This window comes from Dasypus novemcinctus, chromosome 14, assembly GCF_030445035.2.
Source record: "Dasypus novemcinctus isolate mDasNov1 chromosome 14, mDasNov1.1.hap2, whole genome shotgun sequence".
In the NCBI taxonomy this organism is placed as follows: domain Eukaryota; kingdom Metazoa; phylum Chordata; class Mammalia; order Cingulata; family Dasypodidae; genus Dasypus; species Dasypus novemcinctus.
The window spans coordinates 9871489-9891890 of record NC_080686.1 but is presented as its reverse complement, the minus strand read 5'-3'; the positions used below and the strand labels follow the sequence as shown (position 1 = coordinate 9891890).

The 20402-nt window shown below is 38.0% G+C and overlaps 1 protein-coding gene across 1 annotated transcript in view; it reads left to right on the top strand.

Annotated features, from left to right (window-relative positions):
* Window positions 1–20402, top strand: part of PRKDC (protein kinase, DNA-activated, catalytic subunit) — a 199218-nt gene that overhangs the window by 118176 nt on the left and 60640 nt on the right. Inside the window, exons 47-60 of the mRNA XM_058275516.2 lie at window positions 1128–1265; window positions 1976–2095; window positions 5744–5887; window positions 7059–7210; window positions 8256–8387; window positions 9635–9746; window positions 10287–10411; window positions 10493–10642; window positions 11850–12023; window positions 12620–12718; window positions 13774–13981; window positions 14656–14845; window positions 15864–16079; window positions 19965–20077. Coding sequence (XP_058131499.1) covers window positions 1128–1265; window positions 1976–2095; window positions 5744–5887; window positions 7059–7210; window positions 8256–8387; window positions 9635–9746; window positions 10287–10411; window positions 10493–10642; window positions 11850–12023; window positions 12620–12718; window positions 13774–13981; window positions 14656–14845; window positions 15864–16079; window positions 19965–20077 — 2073 coding nt within the window. The remainder of the gene's footprint in view (window positions 1–1127; window positions 1266–1975; window positions 2096–5743; window positions 5888–7058; window positions 7211–8255; window positions 8388–9634; window positions 9747–10286; window positions 10412–10492; window positions 10643–11849; window positions 12024–12619; window positions 12719–13773; window positions 13982–14655; window positions 14846–15863; window positions 16080–19964; window positions 20078–20402) is intronic.

The following is a 20402-nucleotide window of genomic DNA, read 5'->3' as shown; positions in this document are numbered from 1 at the left end:
TGTTTGAATCACGGACCTCCCGTGTGGTGTAGGCGGACGCCCCATCCACTGGGCCAAGTCCGCTTCCCTAAACCTACTTTATATGTATGTAACGTCTTGATTCAACATTAGACTTGTAAAATGCTTATTATTGCAGTATTTTCTGAGAGTATTTTAAGGTTCAAAAATGGATTAAAAGTATTTTCTTGTTATTAAAATTTAGAAACAAATGAAGGACTTACCATATTTTTCAGATTACTGAGAAAAATTAGATGAATACTTAACATATGATTATATACTTATAGCTCCATTTTATGTGTTTTTCTTCATGGTGGCAACTGAGATTCATGGAGTCCTTTGCTCTCCAGGTGTTCATGGTTCTGGGACCTCCAAGATGTTTATTTGAAAGATTAGTATAAAGCAGCACATGTCTGCACAGAGGATACACGGACTGGGTCAGGGTCAGTGTAGCAGTGTAGCTAGCACCTGAAGGTGACCACAGAAGAGAAGCTACTGACAGGGGTCAGGGTGAAAATGCATACTTGGAATGTATGAAAGACATAAGGTCCTGTTTTTTTGAGTTGTTTAATAAGAAAATGTACAGATTATATTTGAAATTATTACCTAATTATCAATATCATCTTAAGTGTTTGTTATATTGCTCAAAATGTCAATGTTATGTACATTGAAAAAAATTTTTTTTAAGATTTATTTTTTCTTTATTTCTCTCCCCTTCTGCGCCCTCTGTGTCCATTCGCTGTGTGTTCTTCTGTGTCTGCTTATATTCTTGTCAGCGGCACCAGGAATCTGTGTCTCTTTTTGTTATGTCATGTTGCTACATCAGCTCTCCTTATGTGCAGCTCCACTCCTGGGCAGGATGTACTTTTTTTTTGCTGGGCAGCTCTCCTTATGGGGCACACTCCTTGCGTGTGGGGCTCCCCTATGCAGGGGACACCCCTGTGTGGCACTCCTTGCACACATCAGCACTGCGCATGGGTTAGCTCATCACACGGGTCAGGAGGCCCTGGGTTTGAACCCTGCACCTCCCATGTGGTAGGTGGACACTCTATCTGTTGAGCCAAATCTGCTTCCCTACACTGAAATTTTAACAGTGCACTTCACACCCTTGAATTCTTTCCTTTTTCTAGCAACATCAAGAACCCATGACTCAAGATGATACTTTGGAGTTAGAGATGGATGAACTCAATCAACATGAATGTATGACAACTATGACTGCTCTGATTAAGCATATGCAGAGAAATCAGGTCATACCTAAAGTGGAAGAGGTAGTTTCCCACTACTTTTATATTATTTCCTTTAATACTATTCATTAGAATTATATTAAAAATTAACTTTTAATCTTGAAGGCTAAACTAAATTCCATTCCAAATATATTAGTCAGCCAAAGGAGTGCTGATGCAAAATACCAGTAATCAGATGGTTTTTGTAATGGGTATTTATTTGGGGAAGGAGCTTACAGATACCAGGCCATAAAGTATAAGTTACTTCCCTCACCAAAGTCTATTTTCATGTGTTGGAGCAAGATGGCTGCCAATGTCTGTGAGGGTTCAGGCTCCTTCTGGGCTCAGGGTTTCTCTCTTCCTGGGGCTTGCTTCTCTTTCCTCTGTGTGCTTACTTCTCGGGGTTCCAACTCAAAACTCCATCAAATTCCAGCATCAAAACTCCAACATTTAAAACCCTCAACTCTGTCCTTTGGCATACCTTTTATCTGTGAGTCCCCACTCACGAAGGGATGGGGACTCAACGCCGTAATGATGTGACCCAGTCAAAGCCCTAGTGATAACTTAATCACACCCAGGTACAGACTAGATTACAAAATAATCTAGTTTTGGAATTCATGGCCATATCAAACTGCTGTATCAAATAAACATAATTTTGTGTTGTATATGTCTTATTTGTCATTGCTGTCTCATAATAGCAAAGTATGAAGTTATTTTATCCGCTTTATAAGGTAATTTTGAGTGTTTTATTTCAGGGTTCAGTGCCAACAAATCTTCCTCCTTGGATGAAATTTCTTCATGACAAACTAGCAAATCCAGCAGTACCATTAAATATCCGTCTCTTCCTAGCCAAACTAGTTATTAACACAGAAGAAGTAAGTAATTTATTATTTCTTTAAAAATTCTTTGCAATTACATGCATCTACTTAAAAAACAAAAACAAACCAAAAAACACTCCGTAAAGGAATATGTAAAGAAACAGAGCGTGACATTTTTATTGCATGAATAAACTAGCTAATCATATTTATTTACTTGTTCATCATCTTTTTTTTACCATTTTCTTTTTTCTTTTCCATTTTCTTTTAAAACATACATATATTATCTTGTATCGAGTTGTGAGTGACCTTAGTACATGTGTTAAGAACTTTATTTTGGCTGCCAGCCTTCTTGATTTCTGTTTCAGTTTGCTAAAAGCTGCTGGAAGTAGTATACCAGGAATGGGTTTGCTTTTATAATGGGAATTTATTAGGTTAAAAGTTTACATTTCTGGGAAGTGAATGTGGCTCAAGTGATTGGGCTCCCATCTACCATATAGGAGGTCCAGGGTTCGATACCCAGGGCCTCCTGGTGAAGGCAAGCTGGCCCGTGTGGCGAGCTGGGCCACGCGAAGTGCTGCCCCAAGCAGGAGTGCTGGCCCATGCGGAGAACTGACACAACAGGATGACACAACAAAAAGAGACGCAGCCAACCGGGCAGCTGAGGTGGCTCAAGAGAAGGATCACCTCTCTCCCATTCTGGAAGGTCCCAGGATCGGTTCCTGGAGCTGCCTGATGGGAATACAAGCAGATACAGAAGATCACACAGTGAATGGACACAGAGCAGACAATGGAGGGAGGGGGGAGAAATAAATCTTTAAAAAAGAAAAAAAAAAAGCTTACATTTCTGAGGTTGTGAAAATGTCCAGGTCAAGTCATCCTCAGAGATGCCATCTCCCCAGGCTGCAGCTGTGGGCAGCCAGACACATGGCACCTCTTCCTTCTCCTCTGGGCCTTGTCTTTTTCGCTTCAGGCTGAAATGGCTCCCTCTGTGTTCCATTGACTCAGCTTCTGTGTTCTTCTGTCTCTGCAGCTTTGTCCTTTGTTTCCCTTTATAAAGGACTCCAGTAAGAGGATTAAGACCCACCCTGGGTCCTGCAATCTAAACAGAGGCCTTTAACTGAAGCAGCCTAATCAAAGGTGATCAAATCAAAGGTTTCCTAACTGAATCTAATCAAAATTTCCCATCTGCAATGGCTATACAGGCCTAGGAATGGGTTCACTTTAAAAACAGGATTTTCAGTCGCCCACAAAGGACTCAAACTAGTACAACAGCAAAAAACTGGTGAAAATAATTCTGCTAGCTCTATAGCAAATAGTTGATTCTCTCTTGGCTAGTTCCTGAATTTATCGCTTTGTGTGGAGGAAGTACAGTGTCAGGTAGGAAGTATCTTCTACTGGTGGGGGTAGGGATGGTATTCAGGAGTAGAGTGGAGGAGGGATTCACATTCTAAGTGGAAGGTACAGTGTCAGCAAAGGCAGTGCCTGAGGCAGCCGAGTGTGGTTGCATTACCATGTGGAACATAAGGTGCAATGGCGGAGAGGCACAAAGGGCGTGGCCACAGGTCATATCAGCAGATAAGCTAGCCAGGTATTTAGGGGTCCTTCAGAGGGCTCTGGAGTACCTGAAGGGTATTAGGCAGAGGAGTGATATAATAAATTTTGCCTGATAGCAAGGTCCTTCTAGGCGATACTGTAGGTTGTGGACGAGCGGGAAGGTGGGAAGGTGGGGAGGCCATCAGAGGCTACGTCTCCAGAAGGCAGTGAGGGCTGGGCTAAGTCTTCAGTGGAGAATACCCACCCGAGAGATGTAAGGGAGGTGTAACTTACCACATTGGGCCTGGATTTCTTGGGATTGTCCTTGGTTTCTTGATTTCAGGCTCATTTCTGAGTGCTAACTTGATGGCATCTGGAGGAAATCAGGATTCACAATGCAGTTGTCCAGGAAGTATCTGTAGAAAATTCTTTTGTCTGATAATTTAGACTCCCTTGAACTTCAGACAAAACCAAGAGGTTTTTGTGAAATTTCTGTGAACAGAAACGCTGCCTGAAAGGGACAGAGAAGGGACAAGTCGAAGGAAGAATGACTTCAAGGGCAGAACCATGAAGGCAAAGGTCTGGACCAAAGAGATCTCCGCGGTCAAGAGAGCAGCCCAGCCATGTGTGTGGACAGGGAGGGCTCCCCTTGGGCTTGGAGGGGACATGCACCTGCCCCAACACTTGGAGTTGGGAGGGCCTTGTGCCTGTTCAGGAAGAATGCCACTGCTCCAAATGCTCAGAGATGGTGGAGACTGTGCCCAGTTGCTCACTGAGAGCGCCCATTCCACTGCTTGGGAGGGTGGGGTGTGTGCCCTGGCTTCACAGAGAGCCTGGCCACCATCCTAGTGCTGGGGAGCAGTACTCCTATACAAGCGATCGGAATGGGTGGGGTTCCTGCCCTGCCAGGCCTGGTGGTCAGAGCATCAAGCCACAGACCTTGAAATCTAATGGAGTTTCTTTTGCTAGAGTTTGGGCTCATTTTGGTCCTGTAAACCCTGTTTGTTTTTTTTTTTTCTGGTATCTCCCTTGTGGAATGGGAATGTTTAACCTATACTATTGCACCATTGTGTATTGGAAGCAGATAACTTGTTTTTAGATTTCACAGGTCATGGACAGAGAACATTTGCCTCAGGATGTACCACAGCCATAACTGATTTTGATGAGACTTTGAATTTAGAGTTGTTTTTAAATGGCTTAAGGCTTTTAGCATGTTGTGATGAAATTAATGTATTTTTGCCTGTGGGACAAACATGTCTTTTGGGGATCCAGAGGATGAACTGAAGTAAATTGAATTCGTCTCTCAGGTAGGGCATATTCTTGGTCTTGGTGCACTTTCTGATGGTCGTGGACCCATTATAGATAGATCTACTTCATTTAAGGTGTGGCCCCACCTGTTAACATTGGTCTTTAATCTGGATTACTGGAGACCTTTGTAAGCAGAATGAAATTCAGAAAGAAAGAGAGAGAGAGCCACAGGAAGAAGCTAGAAGTCTATGGAACCCAGTGGGGAAAGGAAAAGACAGCATGGTGTGCATTGCAATGTAACAGAAAAGTCAAAGACCAAGGGTAGCTGGCAGCCAGCCCTAGAATGCCCAAGACTTGGTAGAGAAGCCAGCACTTTACTGATACCTCAAATTTGAACATCTCCTAGCCTCAAAACTGTGAGCCAATAAATTCCCATTATTTAAGCCAACCCACTGTATGGTATTTATTTTAGCATCTGGGAAACTAAGACAAAGTCTATAACAGAACGACTTCTATACTATAGGAAGAAATTAAAAAATCGTAACCACAGGTGCCTTACCTAATTTTTATATTCTCATTTTCCTATGCCTTCTGAATTTGCATAAAATAAAAATGTTTTCTAGAGCTGCATATTATTCAGGGGTGATACGGAATCCTTTTATTTTGATCTCTGTGAGCATCATTATATCAAAAAGGTTTCAAGCAAAAAATAAGAAATAAATCCATTTCTACTCCATGGGGTTTCAGAGGCCCAACAAGAGAATCTAATTTGGTTAAGTAGGATAACTGTTGGAATTCACAGCTATTTTGGATTTAGGTCAACTCATAATATACAGTTTTAGCTACTAGAGGTTATATTTCTGAATTAAGATTTTGGTTATTCAAAATAGTTCTTTGATATTTGACTTTCAAATTCTCTTCTAGGTCTTTCGCCCTTATGCAAAGCACTGGTTTAGCCCCTTGCTACAGCTGGTTGTTTCTGAAAACAATGGAGGAGAAGGAATTCACTATATGGTGGTTGAAATAGTGGTTACTGTCCTTTCATGGACAGGCTTAGCTACTCCTATGGTAAGAGTTTTTACATTTTCACAGTAATATATTATTAATCCACATCATTGCTTTTCTACTCCAATTCTATCTGGGTTGTATAAACATTTTATAACTGAATAGCCTAGTCTATATTTAATTTGCAAACAGCTCACAAAAAAATCAGTTTTATGCTTTTAGAATCAGAGGGCATTTGTTTTCATTGGAAAATAACATTGTATATATAACATTGTAGTGAAATGAAATGAATCTTCAGTTAAATTTTACCTGTAGGTAATTTTAATGAGATACTTCTGAAGTATTATTACTTCTATTGCTGATATCCTAAATGGAGCATATGATATACAATTCAAGTTCCTCCTGATTGACATATTCATCATTTTTAGCATTAATTGTTGTTGCTTTCATGTTCCTATAATAAATGGTCTGTGCCACTTTCGTTTTGTTTTCTTTACTTTGCTTTTGATAATTCTTCTGATTTTGCTTTTATAATTGAGCTGCCAAAATTTTTTCTTTTGTTTTATTTCTTGCTTTTACTTGCTAGGAGCTTGGAAACTAGATAACTGAATTATTAATATTAAAATCATGAATTATGAGTAAATGTTAATAGACCCTGAATGTGAGATTTGAGAGTCTGTGCTATGACTAAAGTCCCTGGATTTGGGAGCATTTTTTTGCCAACTCAGTTTCTTCCAGAGAACTGACTCGGATTCATAATGGTAGACATTGCTTTAAAAAAGTGATTGTCAGATGAATGACACCCTATTGTACCGAATCAAGCTTGTGACATCCACCTGTATAGTTTCATATGTGGGGGCATTTTGCCCATCCAAGGAAAAACTTTAGAATTAATAATGTACAAAAGTTTTCATGTAAGGCTATCCTGGGAATCATCCTTATTAAATATAATATACTTTTTCATGTGTTTGTGTCTGGATGTGGCTCTTTCAGCCTATCTCACTTATTTTGCAGTAAGCCAAATTTAGATTTCTTAATTTTAATGCGATGAAATAATTTGTAGTCTGCTTAATAACTTGAAAAATAACATGAGTTTAGAGTAACTCAGGAACCACTGAAAAAAATTGAGTTAGAATGCAAGATTTCCTTTATAAATGGACCTTTGATTTAAAGAATGCTCTTCCAGAATGAATGGAAAGCTGCATATTAATATAGAATTTCTATATCTTTTCAGGGGACCCCTAAAGATGAAGTGTTAGCAAATAGATTGCTTCATTTCCTAATGAAACATGTCTTCCATCAAAAAAGAGCAGTGTTTAGACACAACCTTGAAATTATAAAAACTCTTGTTGAATGCTGGAAAGATTGTTTATCCATCCCTTACAGGTAAACATTTACTAGTTTTGTAGTATTATTTAAAAATATAGGTTAAAGTGCAGCATGTTGTAAATAGTGATTAATTATGTAAAATGATAGACTGAAAAAAATATTTGAAGTAGGATCTACTCAGGACATAATATTTTTATTGATAAAATGACAGCCTCCAGGGCGTGGCACTAGAAGCATCTCTGGGTGGGACAGCAACATCCAGGTAGCCCTGCCCTACCCCTCAGCTTGCCTTCGGTGTCTCCCCGTCACTGCACCTCACTGAAGTGTGGGGTGCACTTGGCCCTTTGACTGCCCCGGTCCAGGGCACTGCCAGCCTGTTCTTTGGTTACTGTCAGAATAGAATGAGACAAGCTAAAACTTTCAACAAGTTTTACAATTGACTAAGGGAGACCTTGGGCAAATAGATTATAGGAGATTATATAATTGTCTATTTTACAAGGCTAGAATAATGTCAATGCAAAGAAGGAAATGTTAGCAAAAAAGGGTATTAGAGGGTGGCAGACTTGGCCCAGTAGTTAGGGCGTCTGTCTACCAAATGGGAGGTCCACGGTTCAAACCCTGGGCCTCCTTGACCCGTGTGGAGCTGGCCCATGCACAGTGCTGATGCGTGCAAGGAGTGCCGTGCCACAGAGGGTTTGTCCCCACATTGGGGAGCCCCACGTGCAAGCGTAAGGAGAGCCACCCAGCACAAAGGAAGTGCAGCCCGCCCAGGAATGGCACCACCCACACGGAGAGCTGACACAACAAGGTGACATGACAAAAAAAAAAGAAACACAGATTCCCATGCCGCTGACAACAACAGAAGCAGACAAAGAAGATGCAAAAAACAGACACAGAGAACAGACAACCGGGGTGGTGGGGGGAGGGGAGAGAAATAAATAAATCTTTTTTTTAAAAAAAGGGTATTAGATATGGGAAGAAAAAGTATTTCTTCTCCTAAATATTAACCTTTACAAACTTCATATGTATATTTGTCTTCCTGTTTCTCAAGAAATTTTTCTATATGGCAAACTGTATTTTTTCCTTTGTGCTTATGTTACAGGTTAATATTTGAGAAGTTTTCCAGTAAAGATCCTAATTCTAAAGACAATTCAGTAGGAATTCAATTATTAGGAATTGTGATGGCTAATAACTTACCTCCCTATGACCCAAAATGTGGAATAGAGAGTGTAAAGTAAGTATCATGCATTTTATTTTGTTTCTTTTTTAGATTGACATATTCCTGAATTGGATTAATAGAAAGCAGTAGGGTTTAAATATAAGAAATTTAAGGATCAGAGCCCATGTTAAAAATATTTTTACCTAATAGAAAGTTGGAGAAAAATCATCTATGGTGCAAATGAGTAATGCAAATTTTTAAAAATTAGTGTAATAGTTTCTTATAAGGGTTACCAGGTAAGAGACGTTTCATATTTTCTTATTTTCTTAACTGACATTAATGGCCCCTGAAAATGCCATTAGTTCTGTGAGACCTTTGTTACAGGACCTCTCTCGACACAGAGGATGCCTGGACATTGCACTTCACTTCTTTTGCTTTCCTTCATCACCTTCCTCCTTGTTCATTCCCTGACCTCACCTCTGACCTCAGCTGTTCTCCTCCTTGTGAACCTTTCTCCATCATTCTCTCCCATTTCCCCTCCTGAAAGATGATGGTCAGTTCTGAAAGGGTCGGGGTGGCGTTAGGTGTGAAGGGGCTTTACTAAGTTAATTTTGTAATGTCACAAAAAGGCACTTCCTTGTCCTACGAATTTAGAATTTTGAAGTCATTTTTCACCAAAGTTACTTTATAGATTTGAACTACATCCCTACCAAACTTTTTGCATTTGCTTCTGAAAAATTCTACCTGATTTAGTTGATGATCATGTCATCTCCTCTCCAGCTTGTGGGTGCTTGGTGAACCCAGGACTTAAAAAGACAGCCAGAGCTCAGCACAGACTCAAATGAAAGTGTTTTACTTTTGAACAAACTCCTTACCTTTTTTGAGTTTGGTTTCCTCATCAGCGTCTCTTGGGGGCTGAGAGATTGACGTGCCACCCACACAAAGTCATCTCATGGGCGCCTGTCATGCTGGACACATTGGAGGCAGGCTGCTTCCTTCTCACCATTTTAGTGGACCTTCTCTTAGAGTGGAAGGTCTTTCAAGGGGGTTGAGAAATTGCAATCTGAGATTGCTTTGTTGCTTTTTTACTTCAGTTTTCTCTGTATTTAATATTTCGTTGTATACAGTGAATACAGCAGCCCTTTGAGTGAACTTTTGGTGTGATTGATTAGCATATTCATATATGCACTTATAAATAATTTAGATCATGTTTTATTTCTTACAATTTCTCTGTACTATTAATATGGATGAGGAGGAAAATGGTTCTATTATGTCAACAGAATGAATTATTTTTACATATTTATGTTCTCTGTTTGTTGTAGGTACTTTCAAACTTTGGTCAATAATATGTCTTTTGTAAAATATAAAGAGGTATATGCCGCAGCAGCAGAAGTTCTAGGACTTATTCTTCGATATGTTTCGGAGAAAGAAAATGTGAGTGCATTATACAATTTAAAAATAAACGCTTTTTCAATTTTGTTTTATTATAACCTTGAATCATATGTGTTTCTTCTATCCCGTAAGAAATCAAAGCAGGTACTCTGCATTTATTAAAAACTTTTGGCCTCAACATTGGCATCATAAAATGAGTCTTTTAAACAGTATTTCATCACTGATTTAACTTTAGCTTCTCGAGTGATTTATTGGCTGCAGCTCCATGCCAGAAGGAAGCACTAATGTTCGTTGCTTTACTCCTGATGTGCAAACACAACTGGTGCTCCCAGCACACAGCACAGGAGACTGGGCCTTGCCCACAGGTGCACCAGGATCTCGGAGACCCTGGTGGTATTTCTGTGGGTGATGCAAACGGTGGACCCTCCCATGCTGCTGATCTGATCATTCACATTGTCAAGGTCTTAGAGGTGGTAACAAGGACATCTGCCTTAGGTGCACTTAACCATTCAAGGTAAACCTTCTATTTCAGTACTTAAGTCCCCAACTTTGTGTATTTGAAAAAGAAACTTGATATTTCAGATACTGGAGGAGTCCCTTTGTGAACTCATTGTAAAACAGTTGAAGCAACATCAGAATACGTTGGAGGACAAATTCATTGTGTGCTTGAACAAAGCTGCGCAGAGCTTCCCTCCTCTCGCTGACAGGTAGAATGTCAGTCATGACCCGTGTTCTGTGGCTGAGGGTCTGGGGCTGTCCTGTTCACTGGTCGTCCTATCTGTCTTTAGGTTTATGAATGCTGTATTATTTCTGCTGCCAAAATTCCATGGCACGATGAAGACTCTTTGTCTGGAGGTGGTGCTTTATCGCGCAGAGGAAATAACAGACCTCTACTTAAAGTTAAAGAGTAAGGACTTCATTCAAGTCATGAGACACAGGTGAGTAAAAAGACGAGCCACCCCATTCTTTGATTCACCCTGCTTATAGAATGTTAGCTAGTTCACATATCTCCTTGAGTTCATAATGACCTTGTAGGTTTCATGAAATTTGTATTTGGTAAGTTTGAATTGAAAAGAAACGGTGAAGAAAGCATTAAGAATGAATTGTGTGCCTAAAGTGGGAGCTGGTTCCTAATATAGGAAAAGCCACATTCTGGGCCTCAGGTATTTCAGACTTGTTCTAAGTCTAAGGATCTTTTCAGATTTAGAATGCATGATTTTGGCTTCTGTACCTGTTTTGCTAGGTAAGAGCCTTCTATTATTTGTTTAAAAATGTTGATTTATTTTAAAAATTGCAATACAGCAGCACTAAAGTAAATTTTAAAAGAAGAAACTGCTAAACATGTTATTTTTATTTGTACTCTTTTCCAGTTTTTATCTATATACATATGTTTTACATAGTGATAAATTATTAATAAATTGTTCAAGTGCCAGCATGAAAGAATGCATGTGATCTTGTTTTCATATCCTTCATTAAATATTTGAGTATCTACCATGTATAAGACATTAAGCTGGATGCTTTAAAGAGTAAAATATGTCCAAATCGAGGAAATAGATTTGTGCCTCATTTAGGATCCAAACTACACTTAATACCACAATATCAAATACCAAGTGGCCTGAATAGCATTTGAAATCATTTTTTTTAAATCACGAAATCCTTTATATTTAGCTTATTTTGTTTGGCATTATCAAGATTTTATTTTAATAAACTTATTATTTTGGAAAAATTTTAGATATAGAGAAAATTGAAAGATAGTACAGAGAATTCCCACATACCCTTCACCCGGTTTCTTCAGCTTACATAATCATGATATGTTTGTCAAAACTAAAAAATTAACATTCGTGCACTACTATTAACTAAGCTATAGATTTTACTTAGATCTTACCAATTTTTTCACTAATATCTTTTTTCAACTCCTGGATCCAATCCAAGATACTACATTGAATTAAATTGTTTATTTTTAATAGTCTGACCCATGATAATTATTTTTAAGAATGATGATATGATTTTTTACTATATGTTAATATTATCTAGTATAACAAAATTAAAAATTACAGGAAAATGTAAAGAAAGTTATCATACTTTTAAAAGTAGAATAATAAAAAATAGGTAAATTTGTGTTTTTAAAAATCTTCCATATTATAGAGATGATGAAAGACAAAAGGTGTGTTTGGACATAATTTATAAGATGATGGCAAAATTAAAACCAGTGGAACTCAGGGAACTTCTGAATCCTGTTGTAGAATTCATTTCCCATCCTTCTCCAACATGTAGGGAACAAATGTATAATATTCTTATGTGGATTCATGACAATTACAGGTAAGCCATACATTGAAGTTTTATATTACTTTTTTTTAGGGATCATTAGGTACCTTTAGCAATCTGAACATAGTAAGAGTGGAGCTATAAAATGTGTTTTTACCATATGATTAGTATATTAAAGCAAATTTATTTAACTTTTTAATTCATTTTTATGTTTGTGGGAGGGAATATTAAAGAATGAAATAATTGGTTGAGTTAAGGTAAGCCTGCTTATAAAATTTATCATAGTTATCCTTTAAGATCTGAAAAGATTAAAGAAATCTGCTTGAATGATTTTCATCCTTCACAAATGCCACCTCACTGCTTCCCCTGGGATGCAGACCTTTTCTAGAACCTCTTAGCGTTTCTGGAGAGCCTGTCGTCTGTCTGCAGCCTTGGTCTTACCCCCATCACCTGCTCCTTCCCTTTGGCGTAAGCCACTGTGACCACGGTAGGGATGACGCTGACTGCAGTGGGTCATAGAAAAGGGTTGTCAAACCTGGCACATAGGCTCAGGTGTTCTGTAATTTTGGAAGTTACAGTCCTGTGGGGTTGAGCGGTAGCGATAGAAGAGGTTATTAATGTTTTGTCATTTTGTTATCTTTCTTAAACAGAGATCCAGAAAGTCAAACAGATGATGATTCCCAGGAAATATTTAAGCTGGCAAAGGATGTGCTGATTCAAGGATTGATTGATGAGAACCATGGACTTCAGTATGTGCTCCTCCTGGAATGTTTGGACCAGGACACTTAAATTTTAGGGATATTTCCTTCTAAACTTACCAGTGATTTTTAGTAATTTTAGAAGTTTGTTTGCAGTATTCATATTTTCTCTGCTCGTATTTTTATAATGTTTAGTAAAAATGTATTTCAAACCACATTATTAAGAGTAAGACTTAAAAATCATGACAAGTTAATACAAACTTAACAAACTGACAGGGATAAAGTGCTTTCTGCTAGTGCAGTGAGTTAAAAGTATTTCAAAATGGAAAGAAAATCTGTGGTGACAATCATATTTCTCCATTTAATTCAAATAGTAGAGACCATACTGTACATATTAATATTGTATATATGATATTGTATATTAATATGGAATGAAATATTTGAAACTTTAGAAATAGGAGGAAACCATCCTATTAATTTTATATGCAAATATGAGTGATCATTTTTATCCTTGAAAATGCTTGCCCTAACTCTTTTATGTGGTTGATGAAATACTAATTATATGATGCAGAATAAACTTTTTGTATAATTGTATATATTAATTTTTTCAGTTCTGCTACAATTTTAAATTCATTAAGCTTTTAAAAATGATAGTGTTTGGATTTTATAAGCATTCATAAATTTTAAAGCCTAATCTGGTTTTTAACTAATTTAAGTTTTGCATATTTTATGACAGTAGTTTTTGTAAAGAATTGTTTTAGCAAAGCAGTGAAAGTTTATATAAAATTTCTTAAAATGTCTTCTCAGTTTTAAAGTAAATAACTAATATTATGTACTCATCATTGAAAACTTTCTGAGTAATAGAGATGAAAAAAAAAAATCACCTACTTTCTCACCTCTTGTTAAATATGCTAAATTTTTGTAATATTTCCCCCCTTCAATGCATGTTATTTTGTGTCATTCAGGTGAAAGTCTTTGTACATTTTTAAATCTAGCTAAGTTTTCTGTAGATGAAACCTGGCTTTCTTTCACATTGTATAATGTGCAGTTGCTCTTTTCTGCTCTGCTGATGTCTAAGCGGTATGCTTTTTCTCTCTGCTTTACAGATTAATTATTCGAAATTTCTGGAGTCATGAAACTAGGTTACCTTCAAATATCTTGGACCGACTGTTGGCACTAAATTCTTTATATTCTCCTAAAACTGAAATGCATTTTTTAAGTTTAGCAACAGATTTTCTACTTGAAATGACTAGTTTGAGTCCAGATTATCCAAACCCTATGTTTGAGCATCCTCTGTCAGAGTGCAAATTTCAGGTGAAGTATTGTCTCTGCAATAATAACAAATATTATAAGCTTTCCCTGTTTGTCAGTTAATGAAAATTTTCTAATAGGGTTAAAACTGGTTTTGTTTTTTTTTATTGTTCTTGAAATGCGTCCAGATTTCTTCCAGAAGCATTTCCACTGGCTTACCCCCACCCCACACTGCTCCCATCCACTAGCTGAGATGCCTATTCTGTAGTCTGTACCTTCTAGCAGCATTAAGAAACTGAAACGGTTTACATATTAGCAGAGGTGCTTAGTTCAGGTCTGCTTCCACCAATACCCCTACCCCTCTGGCATCTGTCATAATGCCTGGCACATGGTGAGTATTTAGGAAATATTTGAGTCGTTTAACCTGTCCCATTTGGATTTGTGTTTGTAGTATTATTATTGAGTATTACATAAAGCCTTTTAATGCAGAATATTAAGGACTGTAAAAATGGATAACATACTTAGGTTTCCCCCCCAACAGTAGTTAGTTATTCTAATTGGCAAATAATTATTTAGTTGAAACTTTTAAATTTGAAAAAATTCTTCTTTAGCTACTTCACACAGAAGAATATGGAATTATGGTACATACTCGCTGATGCTCTTTTTGGGTTTTAAATAAAAATATTTCAGCATTGCTAAAAGGAGAAACATTTCATTTGAAACTTTCTTACGCGCAGGAATATACTATTGATTCTGACTGGCGTTTCCGAAGTACTGTTCTCACTCCAATGTTTATTGAGACTCAGGTCTCTCAAAGTGTTCTCCAGACCCGAACCCAAGAAGGATCTCTTTCAGCTCGAGGGCTGATGACTGGACAAATAAGGGCTACCCAAGTTCAATATGATTTCACACCTACACAGAATGCAGGTAACAATCACCCTGAAACAACCTCCTCTGCACAAGGCACCTGACTTGGGAATGCAGTCTCTGCTTGCTAAAGAAAATATTTTTTAAGTGAAGGCAGGTAATATTAGCAAAAAGTGATAAGAAACATAAGTAAGATGTGTCATTAAAGGAAAAACTGAGTGCTTCTGCTGGAGAAACCAGGTAAAGTTTTAGTACATGTATGTTTTGGGGGGTTTTTCTTCAAGAAAAATCTGTTCAGTATACCAAATTTAAAACCTTTTGTCTCAAAAGCAAAGTATAACTGAACCAAATTCATTTACCATGTTTACAGTTCGTTCAACTGTTCTTTCTTAATTGTTTATTCTTTGTTTTATCAGCAAAGTACAACATATATACTAAACTATCTTAATCATTTTATTTAAAGACTCCAAAATTTTTTCTTTATTTAATTTTCTCTCAGTTCTGAAAGTAGGGCTAATTTGAATAAACATAATGGGAATTTTATGACACTGGTATTAGAAATAACAGGATTTTAGTACCAGAAAGGACAGTCCTACCTTGTAATAGATATCACTGCTATGAAGATCTCAGCAACCTGCAGGGCTGATGGAAGTGTCTTCTCACTTTACAAATGACACTGAGGGTCTGACACCTCCCGCCTCAGTCCGCATAGCTAGGCAACTGGCAGGGCCCTCTCCATTCAGCATCTCCTGCCATAATGTCACTATCTCCTGGAGCTGACTTACTCCAGTGAACATGTGGAAGCTGAGAGGAGCCGATGTTCTCATCCACGTCTGCACCAGGAAGACAGGACTCGAGTTGCCTGCGTTGCAGCTCATGCATCTTCTCTCCCCTACACTGTGCCCCAAAAAGTCCCACAACAGAATTTTGGGGAAATGCCTACATATAATTTTAGAGATAAAGAAGTATATGCCCCAGTAGCCTGCAGGCCCCATGTGCAGTGGTTCTGTAGCATGACCTTGACAGCCTGTGTGATGATGAGGTATATTGTAATGTGGTCTGTTATACACGTTTGCAGATGGAAGAAGCTCATTTAATTGGCTAACTGGAAGCAGTATTGACCTATTGGCAGATTACACAGTCTCATCGTCATCCGATTCCTTGTCTTCCTCCTTGCTATTTGCCCAAAAGAGAAGGGAAAAGCCACCAAGAACATCCTTGAAGTCAGTGGGACCTAATTTTGGGGAGAAAAGGCTACGCCTTCCAGGAGATGAGGTGGATAACAAAGCTAAAGGTAAAGTAAGGTTGCAGTGTTGAAAATAACCTACCTTCTAAATTAATGTAGCGGCTTAGAGAAAGGAAAGCTTGTTTCTGACTGTACATTTTCTTGTAACCTGTCCTTAAGCCCATTAAAATTTAATTCAGGAAATGTCAGCTGGGTGCTTTACCATATTGAAAGCAAAGTTTAGGTGCCCCAGAAAAACTATTGAATAAATTGGACTCTGTCCACTCATTTAGTAACTTTATAGGACATTAGAAATAGATAAAGCAGTAAATTGATGATTCTCTTACAAAGCAGAATTAGTAAACTAAGTCTCAAAAGACAAAGAGTTTAAATCCAGTTGGAGAATGGAGAGAGGATCAGGAAAGACTTTGTGGAAGAGGTAGGCTTTGAGATGAACTATGGGAGATTCTGATGAGGGGAAAGGAAGAAGACAAAAAGGACAAAGATGGAGAAGTGTGGAATGTGTTAGGGAGGTAGGAAGGATTCTTATCAATTCAACTAATATTTATCACGAGTCAACTCCATGCCGAGGCACCACGAATCTTTAATGACAGTTAAATATCAGAGACATGTTAGGAATAAAGGTAAATAATGCTGAGACCATAGGTTTGAGGGTTGTGGTGTGAGACTTTGAGCTTTAGAAGTGCCCACATAATGAATGAGCAGAGACAGGCACTGGAGGACCTTGAAAGGATCATCTGGAACAGTCTATGGAGTGCAGTGAAAGTAATCGGAAGGTTAAGGCGGTAAGACGTGAAGCTACCTGGAGGAACTACTAGGGTGGGCTGGACAGGTGAAGGGCAAGCCACAGCAGTGGCTACAGGGATGGATGTAGAAAGGGCGGAGCATAAAGTGCTGGCAGAGTGCTCAGACTGGGACAGCTTTGGGAACCTGAGAGACAGGATGAAGAGTTAGCATAGAAGTTGCCTCTTCAGAAGAATTGTAGCTCTGGGGGTGAATGAAAGCCCAGAGGAAGAAAATATAGAGAAAAAGTCCCAAGAAAGAACTTTGGGAAAATGCCTACATATAATTTTAGAGATAAAGAAGTATAATTAGGATCAAAGGTAAATTGCTTTTTATTTAATGATAGAAACTAAAACACACACACACAATATTCCTCTTCCACCCCAATCTCTTTCTCACATTTTTAAGGTACAAATCCTTGCCAATAGTCTCTATATTTAATAAAGAGAAAGGAGTAAATGTAAACCTTTTTACCTCAAAGTTTGAGTGAGCACTAACAAACTCACTCCTACTCTAGCTCTTCATACCTTCTCGGAAAACCAATGAGGAGGTTTGAAACCTGGGATCTGTCAAGAGTGCATAACTCTCTGTCCTTCCGTAAATGTTGACTAAGCCCCAAACTTAAAAAGAAGACCTAAAGTGAACATCACTTTCTGATTGCTAATAAGTTCCCACTCTCACCCTTCACACCTGAGCATTCTCAAACCCACATGTGCGCACAGTTTTCCTTAAATAAGATGTCCTCTCTAAGCTGTGAAGATAGGTAGACTTTTGGGGCACTTTGCTGTCCAGTTAACTTGCCAGTGTTTGCAGTGGTTGGCTGTAGGTGAGTCAGTTTTTATTGAATGGGAATGTGACTTAGAGATAAATGGAAATTGCTGAGGATGGCAGCAGTTATTGTCCACAGTTCAAATTATTGCCCAGTACTTTACTGTCTACAGTTTTTATAGTGAGAAAATATCATGAATGATGTAGGTAGAATTGGGAGCCCATGTATTAGCCAGAATTCCTAACCAGGGTTCCATGGAAAGATTTCCGGGGGCTAGAAATATTTCAAGGGATCTGTGAGCTGGAACTGAAAATTCAAAAAAACGTTATTGTGGGGACACAGTGCAGGTGTGATATATTTATTAAATAATACATAGTATAGTGTGGACTTAGTAGTATTTTTATTTTAATGTGGTGTGTTCTGAGTGCAGTAGATAACTAACTACCTGCAAAAAGGATGGTAAGGATGGAGGAAATGGTTTTATGACACTGGGAAAACTCAAATTTCTAAATATTTGCCAAAAATGACCATTTGAACAGATGTTGAACCATGTTAGCTTATCAGGTATCGAAATTATGGGAAAGTTGTAAAAAGTATTTTGAATAATCCTAAAGTTTAAAGACATGCCAATGTTGAGTGTCATAAAACTATCTGCTACTACATTCTGAGAAGGGGTCTGTGGTTTTCACCTGAATGGCAAAGGGGTCTGTGGAACCAAAAAGGTTTAAGAACCCATGATGTATAGAAATGAAGGATGGTAAGAGGTAAAACCTATTTTTAAGCCATTTATCTTAAAAGTAAAGTTTTATATATGGATTTGTATAAACTCAACCATAAAATTAAGTAAAATGAGTATTAAATAGCAATCCATTGAATTTGATGAATATACTTGAACCTCCCCATGTAGCTCTTTAGGTTTAGAATATTTCAAATACTGTCTTCTTGGGGATATGTATGTAATTTCATTGTACATCTCCATCAGAGCTCTTGGCAGACCAATTACATTGTCAGTGAGCAATAATATTTTCAAAGGAATTTCTTTTTCTGAGCAGGAGATCTCAATAATGTACTTAAAATATTCAGCAAACTATGTTATAAGCAGATGTACTGTCATCCAGACTTTGTTGTTCCATTTATAGAGCACAGGCAGAGTAGATTTACATAATTCTTAAGGACTCAACAGTTTTTGAATTGTAAATGAGCACCAGCTTCAACTTAAAGTCACCAGCTGCTTTAGCCCCTAACAAGACGGTCAGCCTGTTCTTTGAAGCTTAGAATCCAGGCATTGGCTTCTCTCTAGCTGAAAAAGTCCTAGACAGCATCTTCTTCTAATGTAAGGCTGTTTCATCTACATTGAATATCTGTTGTTTAGTGTAGCCACCTTCATCAATACCTTCGTTAGACCTTTTGGATAACTTGCTGCAGCTTCTGTATCAGCACTTGTCACTTGACCTTGCACTTTTTTGTTATGGAGATGGACTCTTTCCTTAAACCTTATAAACCAACCTCTACCAGCTCCAAACATTTCTCCAGCTTCCTCACCTTTCTCAGCCTTCATAGAACTGAATAGAGTTAGGGCCTTGCTCTGGATTAAGCTTTGGCTTAAGGGAATGTCGTGGCTGCTTTGATCTTCTAGCCAGACCACTAAAACTTGCTCCATATGAGCAATAAGGCCGTTTCTCTTTCTTATCAGTGTGTTCCTTGGAGTAGCACTTTTAATTTCCTTCAAGAACATTTCCTTTGCATTCACAACGTTTCTAACTGCTTAGTGCAAAAGGCCTACCTTTCAGCCTATCCTAGCTTTCAACATGCCTTCCTCCCTAAACTTAATCACTTCTAGCCTTTGATTAAGAGACCAGTGTGAGACTCTTACAATTACTTGAAAACTTAGAGACCATTGTAGGGTTATTAACTGGCCTCATTTCAATATTGTGGGAATTGCTGCTCGATAGAGCAGTCAGAACACTTACCAGTTAAGATCGTTGTTTTATGTGGGCATGGTTCAAGGTGCCCCAAAACAGTTACATTGGTAACATCAAAGATCATTGATCACAGATCACCCTCACAGATATAATAGGGAAAAAGATTAAAATATTGAGAGAATTACCAAAATGTAACACAGAGACAAAAAGTGAGCACATGCTGTTGGAAAAATGATACTGATAGACTTGCTTGGCACAGGGTGCCACAAACGTTCAATTTGTTAAAAAACAAAACAAAAACCCAGTATCTGTGAAGTGCAATAAAGCGAAGCACAATTAAATGAGGTATGCCTGAATAAATGTCATTCTTATTTTAGGTGCTTCTGGAAAGGAAGTCAGGTTAACTGCATGTGCTGAATCAGCCATTTTTAATTGAACCCCCCACTTTATGTTTTTTAGGTACAGCTGATCGGGCAGAAATATTAAGATTACGTAGACGATTTTTAAAGGACCAAGAAAAGCTCAGTTTGATTTATGCAAGAAAAGGTGTGGTTGAACAAAAACGTGAGAAGGTTTGTATCTTGATCAAAAATTTAATTGGTCAGAAATATTTGTTATATGTCACAGGATATATACCATTTAGGAATTGGCTCCAATAAAGGTATGTAAACCACAATCATAGCAGCAGCAGTGTATTAATTAAAATTATTTGAGAGCTAAAATCTCTTGTAACTGGCCTAAGTGTACAGGGTCTTCATTACTCAGTGATGTGATCAGAAGTCTTGGATTGAGGCATTTGTGTGCCATCTACCTGAATCTTTTCTTCTCATTGCAGTTCATCTTCATTTTACTGATTACCTTTCCCCATGTGGAGTAAACATGCCTACCAGTAATTCC